The 20,520-nt window shown below is 42.2% G+C and overlaps 2 protein-coding genes across 2 annotated transcripts; one reads left to right on the top strand and one right to left on the bottom strand.

Annotated features, from left to right (window-relative positions):
• Positions 1-47: 47 nt before the first annotated feature.
• On the bottom strand, positions 48-19,395 carry lbk (leucine-rich repeats and immunoglobulin-like domains protein lambik). The gene is made up of 9 exons (XM_017177815.3): positions 18,483-19,395; positions 4,814-5,852; positions 4,029-4,100; positions 3,754-3,963; positions 3,542-3,685; positions 2,635-3,458; positions 2,220-2,579; positions 1,864-2,145; positions 48-1,806 (listed from the first exon to the last, which is right to left on the bottom strand). Exons 2-9 carry the CDS (start codon positions 5,683-5,685, stop codon positions 671-673), a joined length of 3,900 nt encoding a protein of 1,299 aa, XP_017033304.1. The 5' UTR covers positions 5,686-5,852; positions 18,483-19,395; the 3' UTR covers positions 48-670.
• Positions 19,396-19,577: 182 nt separating this feature from the next.
• On the top strand, positions 19,578-20,504 carry LOC108082448 (ATP synthase subunit s, mitochondrial). Its single transcript, XM_017177819.3, has one exon. The coding sequence runs from the start codon at positions 19,732-19,734 to the stop codon at positions 20,380-20,382; it is 651 nt and encodes a 216-aa protein (XP_017033308.1). The 5' UTR covers positions 19,578-19,731; the 3' UTR covers positions 20,383-20,504.
• Positions 20,505-20,520: the final 16 nt, after the last annotated feature.

Consider the following 20,520-nt stretch of genomic DNA (forward strand, 5'->3'; position numbering starts at 1 on the left):
ATTTTGAATTGTTTTCCCAACCCAAAATTGAAAAAAAAAAAACCATAGATATTTGATTTATTTATTGGAATAATGCATTTTATTAAATATTTTTAACCTTTGTTTCAATTCATAGATTTTGTCAGGGCAAAAATAAATTCAAATTCAACTAAAAGAGTTAATTTCAAGCACAGAAAATGATAAAGAACTGCAAAATATCAATTTAATTTAAACGCACTTCCAGCACTCCATGTCAAAATCTTGGGTCAACAATGCTGCCTCACGCCTTAACAAACTAGGTACAAACTATAATTAATGCCTAAGTGATTTTTATATGTACAGAGGTGAATATGGGTTACGCCTTAAACTCGGGTGTAGTCGGAAATAATAAATAATATCACAAGCGAAACGAAAAGTATAAATACACGCTACGGGATTATAAGATATTAGGCGCTCTACAAAGTTAATTTAATTAATTTCATAAATGACGAAGACACTGGTATGTTTCTCTCTTAGCAAAAAGGCATCAATAAGGCCGCCTGCTCTGTCTACCAATTATAATTACGAGTTAAACAGTCTTTGTTCGTTTTGGGTGGCGGGTTGCGGGCGGGGCTGCGAATGGGTCAGCCGCCAGTTTTTTTTTGGTATAAGATCCTCCTTATGCTCATTCTGCGCATTTGGTTTCAGCTTCTTAGATGTCCACCGTGGTGGACGACTGTTGTTGGATGGCGTTGTAGCTGCTGCTGGCCGCTCCAATGCCGCACTTGCGGGGCAACACCTTGGGCGTCGCTGCTCCCACCGCATCAAACCCGGCGATACCCACCCCGCCACCGTCGTAGTTGTGATTGTTATTTTGCAGGAACTGCTGCTGCTCGGCCGCTGTATGGTTTAGCTCGTACAACTCCATGTCGTCGTACTCGGAGATGCCGAGAGCCCTCGTGGGAGCGTATTGCAGGTCGTTGTCATCATCTTCCTCTTCGTCCGTATGAGTCTTGTGGTTGGGCATGGCCACCACAAAGTCCTCCAGGCTACGCTTGACGGCCGCATCTGAGCCAGTGCCCGAGTCCTTGCTGGACAGATGATCCTGCTGAGCCTCGAGGTCCGCCTGCTGCAGGTAGCTGAGCGTTAGACCCTGCTCCAGGCAGCGCTGCTCGTACGAAGGCGTCGTGGTCACAATGAGGCGACTGTGAGCCGTTTGGCTATTGTCGAGATCCGCAAGACTGCGCGGTCGCAACTGTCCCTGCTGCAGCTGTGGAGGGATACCATCCAGCACCAGCTGCGATTGGTGCGGCCTCAGTTGCGTGCGATTCAACGTGGTCAACTGCGTCTGATCCTTGTCCAGCGTCGAGTGCAAACTGGCCTGGGTGCGAGCTGCCAATCGTTCGGCAGCCAGGCTCATGCGCAGCTTCCGCTTCTGGTAGCGCAGTGTGCACCAAATGATGCAGCAATCGACTACGATGCAGATCACAGTTAGCACAATGATTCCAATAAGGAGTACATCCCAGTTGAGATTCTCCTTGACCACCACCAGCTCCAGCTGGAGCGTAAAAGTGCGCGTGTTGTCTGTTATCTCGCACCGATAGTGTCCGGCATCGTTGGACTGGGCATCGAGTATGACGAGCAGTTCCTTGTTACCTGAAAAATAATAGCGATCTCCGTCGGGTGTTGTCGGTGAATTGTGTATGGGCTTGTTCTCCTTGAACCACTCGCGATGCAGATGTTCCTGCTCCAGATCGGCATTCACAGAATCGCTCATGCACTTGAGCACAGAGCTGCGACCGACAACCACCTCCTGGTGCACCAAAGGAATGCTGGGCTGGGGTTTGTCTGTAAAGTAAAAAGAATTAGCAACAAGGACTCTTGGGGAATATTAAGATAACTCACCATTCACCACCAGGGTGGCGTTGACCTTTATCTCCCCGGCCGCACTCAGCGCTGTGCATGTGTATATGCCCGAGTCGCTGGGCTTGGCATTGGTAATCAGAAAGGCATTCTCCTCGCGCATCACCTGCAGACGTCGCTCGGTGGCTGCTGGAAACTCGCTGCCTCCAAATTTCTGCAGAGCTATCTCTGGCGTGGGATCCCCGCTGGCCGAGCACACTAGTCTAGCCGTTTCGCCGGCGTCCAGGGTTAGATTGGATGGCACTTGCAGGAAGGTGGGATGAACTGGAAGATAAAACGAAAAGAAACCGTGTGAGAAAGATTTAAATGCAAAAGGCAGACCAGACTAGACTACTCACTTCCTATGGAGATCTTAAACTTTTGGGCATAGGTGGTGCCAAAGGCATTGGATACCACGCATTGGTAGCGTCCAGCGCTCTCGTAGCTCACATTGGTCAGCCTCAGGTAGCCATAGATGGAGGTCTGATTCGTGCTCGGATCATGGTGGATCTGGGTCTCTGTTCTGGCCCCGTCATGCTGTGCTGCCGGCCGCTCTAGGACATGCTGGTTGTCATGACGCCACTTGATCTTTAGCTCATCGGCAGCGGCCAGAGAAGCTGCAGTCGGTGAGCTGGCAATGCACTCCAGAGTGATGTTGGCTCCATTCACAGCCAGCATGTTGTCCGGCTCCTGCTCCAGCCGCGGTTTGGGGGAGTCGACTGATAAAAATAGAATTATAACAATTGAAAAAGTATAAATATTAACTAAGCTTACCGCACACCAACTCGGAGCCATTTAGAGTCTTCAGGTGACGGTCTAGCAGATGCTCTGGATAGCCACAGACCACATGCTCCGCCTGCTGGGGGAAGCGACTCTTCAGCCACTGCTGGAACCAAATCAAATCGCAGTCGCAGATAAAATTCAGCGACTTGAAAACCAACTTGTTTAGCCGCATCATGTGCTCAAAGGCATTGGGCTGAATGCTGGCCAGGGCATTAGAGCCCAGGTTGAGGGTCTCCAGGTTGTTAAGGCCACTCATTGACTTGCTGCTGATCTGCTTTAGATTGTTGCCGTGCAGGTCAAGACGTCGCAATTTACGCAGAGCCTTAAAAGGCGCCGCTGCACTCTGATCCTCGATGATCCAGGACAAACGATTGCGTCGCAAATTCAGCTCCTCTAGATTCTTGACACAGTCGAAGCTGTTCTCCTGCAAATACTGCAGCCGATTGTGAGCCAAATTGAGTGTCTTTAGGTGGTGCAAGCAATCCAAATGCTGCGGCTTAAACTCGCTGATGGCGTTGTGAGAGAGATCCAGCACCTCCAGCGATTGGGTGAACTCCCAGGTATCCAGCTCGATGCGGGATATGGCGTTCATCGACAAATTGAGGTGGCGCAGCTTGGTCAGGTTGAAGAGGCCCTGACGGGACAGCGAACCGATTTGGTTCATGGCCAAGTCAATAATCTCGATGCTGTGCATCACATGAAAGACACCGTCCTGCAGTCCTCGGATTTTGTTGGACTTCAACTGAAGGTTTTTAAGCGACAGCAGGCCACGGAAGGTAGACCAATTGATCTCCAAGTGGTTGTAGTTGAGAGCCCTGCAAAGGTAAAATAATATTAGGAGGGTTTTTATATTATTAATTAAGGAAATTATAACACTTATATTATAATATAAACTTACAGCTTCTTAAGACGATTCAAATTCCTAAATACTCCCATGGGCAGGCTGCTCAAACGATTGTTATTCAACTCCAAGTCCGTGAGATTTTTCAAGTCCTCAAGCGAATTTTCATGCACATTGGCTATCTCATTGAAGCTTAATATCCTAAAAGGAGAAATATACAAGGCTCTTGATGTAATAAACTCGAATAATTATTATATCATACAACTTACAAGTGAGCCAAGCTGTTGGGCTTGGGAAAAGAGTTAGCCTCGATGCTGTGAATTAGATTCCTGGACAGATCCAAAGTCCTTAGAGCTGGAAGCACTGCCAGAGCCTCATGGGAAATAATGCTAATGTGATTGTTGGCCAAGACCAAGTGTTTCAAGCCAATGAGACCTGTGAACTTGGGTATGGCCTCAAGTAGATTTCGCTTTAAAGTGCTACAAAAGAAATGAAATGAAGATTCAAGATTCCATCTAAAAATGTAATATTATACTGCACTTACAGCTTAGTCAAGTTGGACAGATTGCGTATCTCCAGGACGGTTGTGTCATTCAGTTTGTTGTTCGCCAGATGCCTGTCGAATAGATAAAATTCAATTAATTGCATTCCCAAAATCCCTGGCTTGACAAATGCATCATAATTATGCCACAATTATCGATTCCGAGCTACTGATAACACAACAACAAACGCCGTTTGCATAATTTCGCCATGCATTAAATTGATTAAAAAGCTCTACGATAAAATCGCAACCCTCTAAAACTAAACAAAACCAAAAGAACAAAAAAGAAAAAAGAGGCCAAAATTGAGGGCAAATGTCGAAATCGAGGGTTGTACGCCGCACTGCAATTTATTCCATATTTGCAGCTTATCTCTGCGGGGGTTGTTGCTTGCCATTTCATCCCTCTGGCAATTTATGGATTGAAATAACGTCGAACTTGTCAAACCCCACCACGCAGACCCCTATTCTAGATATGAATCTGAATGAATAATTCGGTTGGAGGAATAAATGGTTTAATGAGACAAACTTTTCTGTAATAGAAGCCATGGAAAAGTAAGCTGAGAAGGTTGAAGATCTCGAAATTCATTGCAGAATCCGTAGATTCAAGAAGGTTTAATTATTTGCGGCATTTTTTTAAACAATTTTAATTGATGTAAGCTCTATAGATACAAATTATTTTATTTATGGAGTAGACAGTCTATTACTTCTCCAGTTACGAACTAAACGTAATCTTTAAACTCTATTCTAAGTAAATCCTAAACCATTTAATTAGTAAGTCAGTTACTTACAGAGTTTGCACATAGCCAGGCAAGACCGGCACTCGCTCCAGATGCAGTTTGTCGCAATCGAAAAGGACGGCCAGGCACTTGCAGTCTTTGGGACAGTCTATATTGTGCTTGTTGCTCGCCTTCGCCGCTGCTGCAGCTGCGGCCAGAGCCTTCTCCGCTTGCTCGTACTGGCCGCCATCGTCGGCCACAAAACCATTGGAGTCCAGGGATCCCGATGAGGACGATGATAGTCCCGAGGGGGGATGCGAGGCGGATACCAATGGATAGTGCAGCGCAGCCATATCCTCCTCATCTACATCAGCATCCGAGTCGTCTTCGCTAAGGGCGAGAAAGTGCTGCCTGGCATTGGGGAAGCCCCGGTGACTAGCGCTGCCGCCACCGCCAGAACCCGAACCAGCTCCTCCAACTCCATTCCTGGTCAGCATGGCGAAGAGCTGCTGCTGCGGCAGCTGTTGATTGTAGGATGCACCGCCTGACTTGAGAAAGGCGCTCAGTGGAGATCCTCCCGATCCCGCACCGCTGCCTCCGCCGTTCGATGATGACGGCGACTGGGCGGCGCTTTGACAAATTGTGGCCGCTGTTATCAGCAGCATGTACGTAATTAGCAGCAGTTTATTGATTTTATTGAAATCATTGGTTGTAGTGTTGTAATTGCAATCGTTATCGTTGTTTTTGCATCGTCGCCGGCGACGTCGCCATGACATTAAAAACTTGCCATTGGCATCGATCGTTACTGCGTCGCTGCTGCTATTACTTAGTATTTCCATGCTGCTGCATATTCGATGACTGCTGCTGCGGCGGTTGCTGTTATTATCACCATTGTTCTGCTGCTGCTCTCTCGGCTGCCGGCCCTTTATGGCCGAAACGTGCATTTTGCGGGTTTTTCTGTTTTAAATTCGATGATTTCGAAGCGATCGGCATTTGCATTAAGAAAGCGCGCTCCGTTATTCCAGTGGATGTCACTCGGCGTCGTCCAGTGTTGGAAAGCAGCTTCCGACAGCGGTGCACGGCGCTACAACCACCGTGTGCATGATGATGGCTGAAGAAAAAAAGGGAGAATGAGCACGATCAGAGTTGGTTACAAATTTATTAAAGAGATATTTAAAGGATTTTGCCAAAATGTATGTAAACAGGAAAAAATAAGAATAAGAATTGGCCATAATATTTATTTTGAAATTTTATATTCTATATAGTAAAATTTTAAAATAAATAAATGATTTGAGATTAAATGCTTTCCGAAATACCATTTCTGAAGGCATTGCGATAAGGTGGAACCATTAAATAAGCTTGACATCAAACGCTATAGGTTAACATATAATATTTCCAAAATTTTCTTAATAAATTTAGTTTAAAAAAATATATAAAATAAATCAAAAGAAAGTTCTATAAAAAACATAGGACTTTTAAATGAGGGATAAAAGTATGCAATAATTTGTTTCATCCATAAAATTTAAGGATTACAAAGTCCAATAAATTCCATCGATATTTTGGTAAACTTGATAAAAATTATTAATTAAATTTCCAATGAAATAAGCTACACAAAATACAAATTCATAAGTTTGCTCGAATCCTTTTGATTAATAGGAATAATAAGTATACTCATTTATAATCGCAATTATTAGATACGTTCCGCCCGAAAAGACCTCAAAAGTATATATTTATTTTGCATGCTTTATAAATAAACAATAATTGTGCAGAAAGTGCCAGTGGTGGTGTCTCTGGCCAAGCACAGAATTTATACTCATTAAATTAAAATACGACCGGATGTTTTGTGCGAAAAAAAAACTCGCAGAGCCAACGATTTTATAATGCAAACAAAACAAAACCGAGTGCTGCTGCTGGTTGCAAAAACATCATCATCACGGTGACGACGACCACGACGTCGAGGCCCCCAAGCATTCGTATTTCAGAGTTCAGAATTCAGAATTCAAAAAACAGAAAACAGACGTAATGTCTTCATCATCATCCCGCTCGCTCCAGACCAGAATTGTGCAGCGTGTGCAGCTTTTATTTTGAATTATTTTGCTTAATCTGTTGACAGTGCGAAGCAGAGATAATGAACTGGGATGCTGCGTAGCAGTTTTGTGGCTCGCTTGCTATCACCTTTTTCATTCCACTGGCCCGGATGCCAAAATGAAGCCGGAGGAGGAGGAGGAGGAGGAGGAGTAGGAGCAGCACTTTCCCAGGCCGCCGAGACACCCACAAAAAAGGGTAGCGCTGCGAGCAAGCGAGCGGTTAGCAACGAATTAAAGAAAAATACTTAGCAATTACCGCAGCTCTTGGCAGACTTGGCATATACAATATGGCATGGCACACAGGACGTATATAGACCGGCTACTAAAAATGGTCTGGCTCACACATATATATACACACCGCCGCGCAGAGACGCGTAGAAATGCCCAGACAACCAAATTTAGTAACACGCAAACGGAGGCAACACAAAAAATAAAAGAAAATAGGAAAAGGCGAACCGAAGCGTAATGAAATCAAATAAAAAGAGCAGCACCAGCAGCAGCTAGATTTTCTTCAAAGAGTTTTCTCCATGTCTGCCATGGTTCCCTGTCTATATATAGTAAGGCGAGTTAACCGAGCGAAGTTGGCCAGGAAAACCTCAAGTGTCCGAACTGAAGAGGCTCTGATTAGTGGCAGTCGAAGCGACAAGACCTGGCCCCAATTCCGTAGGGGAGTTCCTATCTGTATCCGTATCTGTATCTGTATCTGGAGACTGTCGCGCGTTTCCCGCTCCACATTTAGTGACTCTCAACAATTATCTAATCAATAGGTTTGCACTGTCTTCGATTGCGGTATCTACAGAGGAAAATGTCCATACTTGTTGACATTTGTCCATATAGTTTGGGGTAAATATTTGGCCTGTTCCAGAGAAGAAGGGTTTACCTCAGAGCTGGAAGAGGGTAACTAATCAAAAGGCTTTAGCTTTGGCTAATCGAAATGTTTGAGGACAGGAAATTGGTCATTTCAAATGTGCAAAGTCAATATTATTAACAGGAAAAGGGTGGAATATTAGAAACCTTGATAGATAGTGCTACTTCAAGTTTTCTTAGTCTAACCTATGCAAATCTTAAGCTTAATCAAAAGATTGTTATATTGAAAGGAACCCAGAGTCTTTGGATTATTTTTTTATATACTTAAATCTGCATAAGCTGGCCAAAAATGCGAGGTATAAAGCCTGCAGGGCCTATCGATCATCATCGGAGAAAACATAAACGACCGATTTCGCACCTATCGATCAGGGCACTTTGATGAAGGCCGAACACACATCCTAAGCTTGATGCGGGCCATTAAATCATTATCTGGGGGCTATCTTCCGATCTTGCGGATCAATTTTCACACACCAATCAGCAGTGAGCTGCTAATTTCCTCTGTCCACCGATGTGCCACCATTTTGAATCGATTTGCATGCATAATCATCGGCTAATTCGCATATTGATAAGCAAGCCCGGGTTCTGTAAAGGTAAGTAGTCGGGGGAATTCGAGGGAAAAACCCACGCGGGCCGAAAACATCTCTCGAGGGGGCTTTCACTCTGGACTCATTTTCGGACAGCTAACAGACAACAACAGTATTTACGACCAAAATGCAGATTTCTTGCCTTGTTTCGTGTTTAATTTTTGTTCGTTTTCAGTTTGTTTTTGTATTTTTTTGTGGTCCGTCCGTCGTCCGTTGTCAACTCCCTCACAATTTATTAGATAACGCATGGTCGCGGGTATTGTCTTCTTATAAAAACGACAAAATGTCGACGCTGTCGCCTGTCCGCTGGCTGATGATGATATGATAATACACCCATTGATATATACAATGGTCCCCAGTGCCACACATATGTTTATGCTACATACATACAGATTATACAGATATGTATAGTATAGTATAGTATAGTATCCCCACATATTCATGATCAACGTGTGTACGAATGTATCTTCTGATGATCATTTTTCATGTGGGGAGTATTGTGGAGAGACGGAGATACAGATAGCAAGAGAGATAGAAATAGAGGCCATCGGCAATCGGTTTTCGTTGTTTATATAATTATCGTATCTCTAGTATATGCATTCGGGTATAGATTTTCCTTCCTTTTCTCTTTTTTTTTAGCATTCTACTTCACTAAATGCCGTGGCTGCATTTTTATTTGACTTAATTTTTAGTGGCTTGCCCCGTTGCTCGGCCGTCACTTTGGATTTTAACATTTAAATTGGTAATTTTGTATTGCCTTTTCAAGTCGATTTGTTATTGTTGCTGCTATCGCTGTTGTTGTTAGTGTTGTTATTGTCGCCCCCTCATATCTGTCATTGTTTTTTTGTGTCTCTTCGAAAGCGTTTTCGTTCGCCCAAATGGCTTTTCTGTCTTGTCTTTGGTTATATTTTTTTCTTTTCCCTCGATTTGTGTTGTTTATTACCTTTGCCAAACGAATAAAAATATACTATACACAATATTTTTGTGAATAAGCTGACTGTTGCATTTTGTTCAAGTGTTTTTTCTCGCTGTCTCGTTGGCGAAGAAAAAATCGAGTCAAAAGAAGCAAAAACAACCACAGCAGCTCTGGCAGCAGTGGGCGGTCGGAATAAAATAAGGAGGGAAAAGCGCTGAGCGGGGAGTGGGTGGTAGTCTGGGGTGAGGTGGGGTCGCCAAGCAGCTGCAATCCAAGCGATGTGATGCTGCCAAAACCCGTGGCCACTGTGGAACTAAGTGTGTTTATTTTCGGGATAATACTTTTATTATAAAGCTGGCTAGATATAGAAGAAAATCGAGTCTAGAATATTTAAAAATAATTTTGGAGTTATCTTGGGATAAAAATATTAATTTTGTTTGGGAATTGGGAAACATGTATAAAAGAGGTAGCAATACATTAAACTCACGTTTTAATTTAACATAAAATCGATTATTAAATAATATATCAATGTTAAAGTTCAATAAAATAAATTGTAATTTAATGTAGATTTAAAAACAACTAAGTTGGTTTGCGTATGCTACAGAGTTTTGGGGTCTTAACTATTTGATTGCCTACTTTATGGATTTTTTTCCAAGGGGTTTGAAATAATAAACTAATAAACTCTATCGAAGAGTTAAACATATTTAAATTTAAGACTTTATATTTTTTTAGCTTTTAGTCTCCACTGTGAGTACTGTGGCTTTATAGCCGCAAGACAAAAGCCAAGTGTGGATGCAGAAGCCAAAGCCCAAGTAAGAGGAATACAAAACGTTTGAAGCTGCGCTTTGTCGCGTGTTTGTTGGCCGTGGTTACTGGTATCTGTATCTGAGTATCTTTTTAGCCAAGTTTTCTGCCGCGGCTGCTGTCTCTGCTGCAGCAGTCGCTGTTGCTGTGGTGATGTGTGCAGCAGCAGCAGCAGCAGCAGCGGTCGCAGAGGGAGCACAAGAAACGTGCGTGGGCAGAGAACGGAAATCGCGTGCAGTCGGCGTCGCTGTCGACGCTGTTGGCAATTGTCGTAATGTGTTACGTCAAAGCGACCGCAAAGCCACGTTTCTCTGTGTGGGTAACAACAACAACGAAAAAGGTAAAAACGTCGCGCTGTCTGCGGCAACTAATTAGGTAACGTGCCAGCAGCAGCAACAGCAGAGAACTAGAAACAACAACAAGAACGGTCGCGAGAACAACTCATGATAAGAGGCAGCGCAGTGGGCAGCGCAGTGGGCAGCGCAGTCGCCGCAACGCAAATAACAACATAAATTTCGCACACACACACACACACACACACACACACACACTTGGTTGTGCGCGCGTGTGCGCTCGAATAAAATCCAATAAGAAACAAAATTGCCAGGCTGTCTGGCAATCCGTTGTTTTTGTTGCTCTTGTTTCTGCCTCCGCTCTCCCGCTGCTGTTGCTGTTATTTTTTGTTCTTTCTTTGCAAAAATAAATTTAATTTTGTTGCCATTAATTTTCCACTCTAGATACGCGAGACGCACTCGTATTATTCAGCCTCTCAGCCCGGGACCACACTAATTAAACAACTAAAAGTATACAGAGTTTATAATTGCAGACTTTTGTTCATTTACAGGCCCGACTCCTAGAGTTCCAACAAATTAGTACAATTTTCTGAATAATTCGAGCGAATTTTAGTGGCATTTGGGACTTGTGGTACTCGAAATTTTGCTCTGGTGAAAAATTATTTTATTTCAATTAAATATATGCTCAAAATATTAGGATTTTTTTGCAAGAATAAACATTTATTATTAAAGTCCCTTTATTTTTAGATATTTTTAGTAGAGATATAATAACTAAAGCTAATGTTTTACATGTATTCTGCTATATTTACCAGAAACATTAAATTGTTCACCTTTACATGGCGTATTTTGTAAGCTTAGTATCAAGGATCGTTAGGATCACGATTATATCTATTATAGCTTAGCCTAGACCCCACTGTACTTTCCATCGTTTATTCGCGGACTAATAACGGTTTATTGAGACAGACAGAGCCAGACTGGACAAAGAACTCAATCGGAAAGTTGCCCTTTCTTCTTAAATATTTATTCACTCATTTCACATTTTCAAGTTCAATTTTGCGCAATTAGCAAACATTTATTGGTATTATTATTGTTATTATTATTTTCCTCTTGCTCCAGGCGGTTTCTACATTGTAGATGTTTGTACACTTGTCAGTGTGTGTGTATATAATAAATTAACGTCTTTTTTATCGCTTCAATGATAAACCGTTTTGCTTGATTGGTCTAAGGCACATAAATAAAGAATAAATAAAGCGCAACGCAAATGCTTATGCTTATTGTTGTTGTTCCCATTGTTGTTGCCGCTCTCGTTCTGTGATAAGACCGTAGCGTGTGATATCATATGCCAAATAATCATATCCTAGACCCATATCTATATTATTTGGGGTGTGGTGGCCAGTCAGGTGAATGAATTATTCCTCGCAAGCCCACTAACCTTGATGTTTGTGATATAGAAAGTGCATAAGAACGAACGCATTTTGAGATTTTTGCTAGTAATTTTATAGAAATAAAGGTGTTTTTACTTTTGTATTACAAATCTTTTATTTGTAAAATACCTTTTTGCTTCAAAAAATTTGATGACACCATAGAATTCTAATGAGCTTAATCACTAATTTGCTTCCTCTCCTAGATTATTCGTAATCTTTAGAAGTAGAAAGAATAAATCATACTTCATTATCAAAGCAAATTCCTGTTATGGAAACTAAGAAGGAATGTAAGCACTGTTTTTTAAGACGGTTAATCTTTGCAAATTAAAATTCTTAAAATATACGTTTTTCTAAATATCTATTTTTATATCCTAAATCTATATTCCCAAGCTTTTTGTATGAGATCTCCCCTTGAACCAAATATTTTGTAATTTTTCAGCTATTTGCTATTATTATTTCCCCACAATCTTATCCTGCGGCTGCGACTGATTTCCCAGAAAAGCCTTTACGATGTACTCAACGGGGTGATATCACACCTGAGACCAAATGACGGACTTGCACAATTTTACCCACCGCAGTCACACACAAACAGGCAGTCGGGGCTTCCGAAATGTTCGGTTATCAGGCAGATGATGATAAACAAACTCACCCCTGCTGATACTACAGTTTCGTTCGTTATTATTGTTTGTCAAACTCCTGAGGCCTCGCCGGACTAGCCAAGTACACGTATTCCAGATAGTGTCACGTTGGCGGCACACTCAAGCCCAAAGCCCGATCTCTCACCTTGAACCAAAACGGCAACATGTAATCCCCTGACTTAAGCTGCTCGTATATTCGAGTATCTGAGTATCTCTCTGGGTATCAGATAAAAGCAGAAAGCCGCAGGAGGAGCAGCTCAAGCACACCGCATTCAAAATTAATCTCCAGCGGCAATAATTTCCGATTTTTTGTGCTCTCATGGAAATCCCAAGCATGTCAAATTGTATTCCATTCGAGCAGCAGAAGGAAAAAAAATATATATAAAAAAAAATATATATATATAAGCTGGGCGAGAAAGAAGGAAAAATGCGCACATTCAGCCGACTGTCAAGGGATCTTAACGAAAAGAGAGAAACACACACAGAAATAAACCGATCCTGAAGAAGAGATCTTACACACAAAACAAAAATAAAATCGAGGAGGTAATATCGATAAGATAACCGACTTTTAGATACTTTAAGCTTGAGATTCAAGCTTGGGAATATCAGGTGCAATAAAAATGAATTGATATAAAAATTGTTATATGGTTTTATATATCTTAGTGAGGTTAGGAAGGTTAAAGCGATTCGAAATTGGGTATAGTGTTATATTTCCAATAGTAAATATCTACATATGTAATAGCAAAATAAGCCATCATTTAATTAAAATTCCCATAAATCCAAATTATTTTAATATAAATTAAAATTCTATTATTGTAAAGGTTTTTATCTCCTGACTCCGAAATATACAGTACTCCACCACTCTCAAGTGTGCCTGGCACGTAAAAAAAGGAGATTGAAAAGACAAAATATTAAACAACGCAGGGCTTTGGAGCTGTCAGTCGTCGTTGAGGTCTCAGAACGCGGCCTACGAAATACAATGAGCCAGGGCACAGCTTGGGCTTCAGCAACAGCTTCAGCTTGGGATCGGGCCAAGTGAGAAAACCAAGCGCGACACCAACACCAAAAACCGGCTGTGGGAAGAAGAGGAGGAGGGGGAGAAGGAGGAGGATGAGGCCCGCGTCCTCCTCTGCCGCTCCCACACTCTCCTGCAGTGCGACCGCCATTGGGAATTGAATTGGATTTCCAGTCAACGTTGAAATTTCAGTTTGGGCTGCCTTCTCGAAGGTGTGAAGAAAAAATAAAAACACAAGAGCAGCGAGGAGAAGCGGCAGCAACAACAAAAGCGGCCGGGGCACAGCACGAAATTCTGAAAAACTCCAGGAACCGAAAAGCCAAAACGAAATCAACTGGAGATCTGCAGCAGGGAGCAGAGCAGAGCATAGCAGAAAAACAACACAAAACTGGATTGGGCCTCGTTTTCCAAAGACGGAGCAGCAAGCAGCCCCTGCAAACCGGGCACAAAGAGGAAGAGATTCTGGGATTTCACTTGCATTGTTACTGGATATGATCGGTCAAATATATATGTATATATTGTATGGCTGTGTGCGTGTTAGAAGGGAGCATCTGTTTCTTGCAACGAAGGTCTTTTGATTGGGATTCGTTTCGGGTTTTTTCCTCAATTCTTCTTCAAGCAGATTGTGTTGCCCTTTTGTAGGGGTTTTGCCACTTTGAAAATTAGCAGGCTGCCGTGTGAGCGCAGTGAAGGTGAAAAGTGCTTGGGATGGGTAATAATAGGATAACACATCAATGACTGACCCTAAATGCCTACAAACCATTGTAGTTAGAATATGACACTTTCTAAAAAATGATTGCTGCAACCTTTTAAAGAATCTGAATAGAAGTCAAAAGAATGTGAATAAAGTTAAATAGGCATTACAATAAGGCTAAGAAATCCCTAATCCGAAGAAAGGAAGGAAAGAGACAAAAGTTAGCCTATGAATTGCACAAAAACACAAATGAAGGTACATATGTACAACTCCTGAAAGATTTAGGTTTGCAGGCTTTTATTTAAAAGGATTAGATATTTCTCAGAAAATACATAAAAACTAAAAAATCTAAAAACTGTTCAATAATCAAGTTACAATCAATTTAAATCTAAATCTCTTAGATTTGGATTCTAAACAAGAATGTATCTCCATCGATCTTATCTTAGTGATCTCTTTAAAATGTCAATCGTACAGAATTAAGTAAAAGCATATAAACCCATTTGCATATATCCCAAAATAAAACCCTTTTTCCTAAAATTGACATTGACATGTTTGGTACATGTTTTTTTTTCTTTCCCCTCTCTCCCTTCTGAAAGTGATCACAGTCGGGCCGAAACCCTTGAAGGAATCCCTAATCCAAAGTTACAGCTGTGCACGTAGTCGAGGCACACACACAAAACAGATAATTCCAGCATAGAATAGATCGGGGCAGCGACAAAGATACTCCGCATACGAACCATACATACGTGCACACATAATTCCGAGCAGCAAAACTATTCAACTTCGAACCGAATCTGATTTCTGAAACTGATTGTGTGTATGCGTTGTTGCCATCGTTGGCTGTGGCTGTTGCTTTTGTGGTGTTCGGGGACGTCAGTTAAACGAAAGCCGACAAGAAGGTAAGCCCACGAGGAATCCTCCGCACTCCACACCATATGTACACAGGGAAAATGGAATCCATTAAATATAATATCTTTTAAACTTATAAGTCTTTTCAACTAAAAAGCAAGGAATAGAATACCATCTCAAAACTATGAATTCAACTTTTAAAATTCCTAATTCTTTATTTAATTTGTATAAAACGGATCTTGAGGCTTCAAGTTTATATTATCTCTCTTTTATATTCCCTTGTGATCTGATATTTTTCACTGTGCATCCCATGGTGTATGCCCCACACTCCTGCCACACACTTCAAGTCGCTCGCTTGGTCGTCGGCTTAAATTGGTTTTTATTGTTGTTGCACATGATGTCCATTGTTGGTGGTGTTGGCCCTCGACGTAGCTTCGTTTTGACCATATTTCTTGTCCGTGCTCCGCTCACTTGTTGTTGTTGCTGCTGCTTTACCTTTCTTTGAAGTCGCATTTAATTCTTTGAGTTTCTTATTCTGTCCATTTTTTTCGTTTATTTTCTTCTCATTTTTTTCATGGCAGACCTTTGAGGAGCGAAGACGACGACGATGGGCTGTCTGGCCGAGGTGTGAAGAAAAGAATTTTTCTGTGCAATAATCTTGATGCCTTTTTAAGATTTGTAGCTGCCGTGGAGCTTTGCTCCTTTTGGGACTGGGACTGAGACTGGGACCGGGGGAACCTGCATACGTTATTCTTTCCTGGGTCTCTTTCTGTTCTTCTCGCGATTCGTTTCAGCTGAAAAATGGTTTGGGTTTAAGGAAATTTACGCCATAAAATGCTGAAATAATTGGATACACTCGCAGGCCCGGCATCTCTCCTCCGATCTTTCTTCCTGAACACTTCGAGTGCATTTCAAATTGCTAATGATGAGGAGCCGTAGCTGTAGCTGGAGTCGGTGCCGTAGCTGGAGCTGTAGCTTCCTCAGCTTTTGCTAACTCCATCATTGGGATTGGGAGATGCTTTCGTGAGACAAGCGACATGCCATGGTCAAGTCGGTATGGTTCGGTTCGCCATCTGCGGCAATTGCAGTTCCCAGTTCCCCAGGGCCAAGACCAACACCGACACCAACACCAACGCATCCGAACCAAGCCCAAGAACCCCATCCCCATTCAGCCGAACCAGCGGAGCATTAAATGCATTTATTTATGAGACCACCTGATATAATCTACGGCTGAAATTGCAGCTCATATGCATATGATGCGGAGGTGATACTGAATTTAACTAGAATTCACACCTCGCTCTTGGCTGGAGCGTAGCTCCTTATAATATATATTATGGTCAGGTACATACATAATCTAAGCTCTGCATCCATTTTGCCCTCTTTCTGGTGCTTAGTCTTAATGGGTTTTAATGAAGCACTTCGGAAAAAGGCGAGCTTAGAACAAGTCTTCTTTCTTACAGTGTGAATTTGTTGGATATCCTTTAAACAGTTTGAAGTAATTGTAAATAGTATAATATACTTGAATAAGTGGGTAAAATTAAAAGGTCTTCTTAAAGGGCATTTAGCTAGAGTTGCTTGAACATTTTTCGAGGCATTCAATTAAATAAGAAGTTAAATACTGTAACTAGTAAATACCAGACATGTTTTCTAAAATATCTAAACAAATATCGTGCCAAGTTAATCGAAATACACTTAAAATTGTGGAGAAAAGAAATATGACCACATAATCTCGATATTGCTGTCTCTCTGGAGGCATGGGGCCATGGAACCGAAAACCAGTGAGATGGGGGAACATTCCAGCTGCCGGCTCACTTATCGGGCCAAGTCGAATCTTACAGCTACAAATTGCATCAACGCCTGGTGTCCGATGGGGCTTTGTGTGCTCGGTGTGTGCCCAATCGCGTCCTACCCCCGGGGACTGGTACTACTCCTCCTCCTCTCGATTTTCGACGGCCCTTGTAACAGAAAGCCCGGTCAAAATGCAGGCAGCACGAACTAGTTGCACTAATCATAAAATCCCCCATCAATGTTAAAATGTATAAATGCAAAAATGGAAACGGCACGAACAACGGGCTGAGGCTGAGGCTGACGTTGACGCTGAGGAGCTCACGAATGTGGGCACAGAAACAGAACCTCATAACTAAATTGCATTAAGTGTAATTATAACTAATTAGAAAACAGAAAAGGCAGAAACTGAAAAAAATGGCAACAATTCGATAGCAGCAGCAACTGGGCGAGGAATAACTGGCACAAAGCGAAAACAATAAAAGAGTGCAAAAGCATTATTTTAGAAATGGCTGCTGTTGGAAAGTTATTAGAACCATTGGAAACGATTACGATTCAGCGACTATTTCAAGCGAAATACAATAAAAATCAAACGGCAAACAACAGACTGGTATTGAGGAAATGACAGTTTGTTGACTCAGCATGGGAATAGCTAGTGAATGGATAAAAAGCTAAAAAACAATTTGATATGAGGGGATATCCGGAAGATTCTGGTGTTAGTTAAATCTCTATAGACTTGTGGGCGGGATTTTTTATTTAATTGAAGGGCAAAACCAGATGCAATAAAGCGAAAATACAAAGGAATCGATTAAGCTATTAATAGTCATTATTAATTCTTTATAGAATTACAAGTGCAGTTGAATATTTAAACCAACATCAAACAATTTAAGATCATCCAAGCTATAAATTTGTACAATTTTGAAGTATTTTAGAATAAAATACAAAAGTACTTTCTTAGCAGTTACTTTCTGGATAAATCCTTGACCTTAAATATTATTATTATAAACAAATTTTGGGTCCCTTTAAGACTACTTTTTAAATTGTTTTAAATTGATTGATGAATATAGTTGTCCATTTCTAGTCTTAAATGGCCCGACTTCTTTTGTTGAATCGCCTTTTGTAGGCGCGTTAGCTATGCTGGCAACAATTTACCTCAACTGAACTCAAATCAACTCAAATCTACGCCAGAAATCTGTGTGCGAGATACTACAGATTAGCCCTCGGGGGGCTGTGAGGGGCAGGAGACCTGAAGATCTACAGATCTGAAGGCACAATGAACTCGAAAGCGAGGGCTTCGGGGGAGCCATAGAGAGAGAAAGAGGAGAGATAAATCATTTAATATAGCGCGCCATTTATCATCTAACATGGCCGGGCCTGTATATCATTCATCTTTTGCATATAGGCCCTGTTGGGTGCCTTCGGAGTTATAGAGGAGAATAGAAAACAGAAATACAGTCGAAATTCTGTACGCCTACTCAAGTTGAAACTCTATTTGTGCGATAAACTTGATTTCTTTTTAAAATTAATTCAGATTACAAAAGCTCTGTAAAAACCTCAACATCTCTCTATATTTATTACATTTACTATTTATATTTTTAAGCAAAAATAAGGGAACATAAATTAAATGTCCATGCTATACAGGCTCCACTGTAGCAATAGAAACAGAACCCGCAGCAGAAAGGTAACCCCCCAAAACGGAGCGAGGGAAGTGAACGGACTCCACAATTTGGCAAAAGTCAATTTTTAACTTAATTAGGCAGCGAGCGGAATGCGGCATTTACTCACCTATTCCAAAGGCCAGCAGCAGCGGATAAGGGCGCAGGCGGGGGCGAGGTGTGGGCGTTCGTGTAAACAAGAGGGCGAGAGCGGGACAGAGCGACTGAGCACAGAGCCTTAATGTCTGCGGCGGCAAACTATTACGTACGTCGTCGTGTATACATATGCATATATAGATGTGCGAAGGAAATGTACAAATGTTTGGCTGTCTGATTCTGTTCGCTGAGTCCGCCTGTGTGCCGTTCTGTTTGTCTATCTCTTCCGATGCGATGATTTCCCTCCTGCGCTTTCCCCTGCCTTCCCCTGGCTCGCTGGTTTATTCGTCACTTTAACACGTTCGATTCGAACTCACACCGATAGGCGCACGGCACGCACACGGGCACAGCTTATTTTTATTTGCCGCCTTGGTATTGGTGTGTTTTCTTCAATTGCGGTGGCGGCAAGCTCGCACACTGGCACACACGCTAAAACACACTCACACGAACGCACTCATTGACAACAAGAGCGCAGTGCACGTAACGAGAGATCCAATACGATACGAGATTTACTGTATTTGTTGCTATTTTGTTTACCGCCCCGTGGTCAGTTTTGTTCTAAACCCCGCAATTTGTTCACTTATCAAGCGCGTAAAACAAAGGCTAGCTGACGTTTAAATCGCAACCACAGCATATGTATGTTTTTTTGTTATTGCCGAGATTTTATGCTCACACACGCTCTTCGCACACTCTCACGCACACTCGCGCTTAGAACATTTGTGATTTCCTTGCGTTAATTGCCACTGGCTCACTGAAATCGAGTCGATTTGGCTACTTGGCCGCTGCTGCACGCCTCGATCTCTTTTATTAAAGTTAGTTATTTTAATTAATTAGTCGCAGGAACAACGCGCACGAACAACCTGCTTCTGTGAAAATTTGAGTTGAGAATGAGCGGCGAAAACGAATGGCGAGGAACAATATCCAAAAAGAGAACGCAGAATAGCAATGTTATCGTCGATTTTTTCAGTAACTATCAGTTATCGATGGACGGTCACTCTGAACAAATCAAAATTCCACCTCGAATTAGTTTCGATTCGTTTGTTGTTAGATATTTGACCGAAAATAAAACAATTTAACAATGTCAAAGGGTCGACTGCCAAAAAAAGATCAAAATGGGTTTCTATTTCAGAAAATATTAAAATTGTGTTCAGTTGACGAGCTGCCCAGCCCTAAAGAGTGTTGGACAACACTCGACGGCTACAGCTTGTTCGGTCCGCCGCGAAATGTCGTTATTGTGCAGGTTGCTCCCCAGGATAAGTACAACAGGACAGCTTCAACACCGTCTATCGAAGGAGTCACCACTTCTCCAGCCCAAACCAAAGGACCGCGGCATTTGGGGCTATGTGGCTATAGCGTTCAACCAGGTAGACGCGGAGCGGTTGTCCAAGGTGGGCCCTAACCGGCTGTGCGCGGAATGGATTATAAAGAACGGCGGAGGAGTTCGCTTCGTGGGTAGTCCCAACAGGCTGTGGAAAGACTACAACTCTCTGCCGGGAGAGAACGCTCCGTTCGAAATCAAGGTGGTGGACGCCTCGAATTCCTCCATCATGAAAATCGGATTAGAGCATCTTAAAGGCTGCTCTTGCGTCGATACTGTCATTTTCCACAACTGCAAGCACCTTGAGAACGACGGGCTGGAGGGATTGCACCATATAAGCAGCTCCCTCGTCCGACTACAGGTGTCCGGGTGCTATAACATCACCGATTCTGGACTGGCTGTGATTGCGGAGCTGAAGAACCTGCGTCAACTCATCATCTTCGACATGATGTTTGTCAAAAATATGGAGGCAGTTTCCGCCAAGCTAAAGGAACACCTTCCCAGTTGCGATATCCAGGCCACCAAGCTCAGCGTTACTTTAAATCCGCAAAAGTAGTTTTGGGCTGTTTTGATGCCGATTGATTTTGTAGATACAAACTTTTCAAAATAATGGTGCTCAACACCTGTAACTTGTATTTATTATTGTTGTAAAACTAATAAAGAGTATAATCAATATCAAAACAGTACAAATTGA

This window comes from Drosophila kikkawai, chromosome 2R (assembly GCF_030179895.1).
Source record: "Drosophila kikkawai strain 14028-0561.14 chromosome 2R, DkikHiC1v2, whole genome shotgun sequence".
In the NCBI taxonomy this organism is placed as follows: Eukaryota; Metazoa; Arthropoda; class Insecta; order Diptera; family Drosophilidae; genus Drosophila; species Drosophila kikkawai.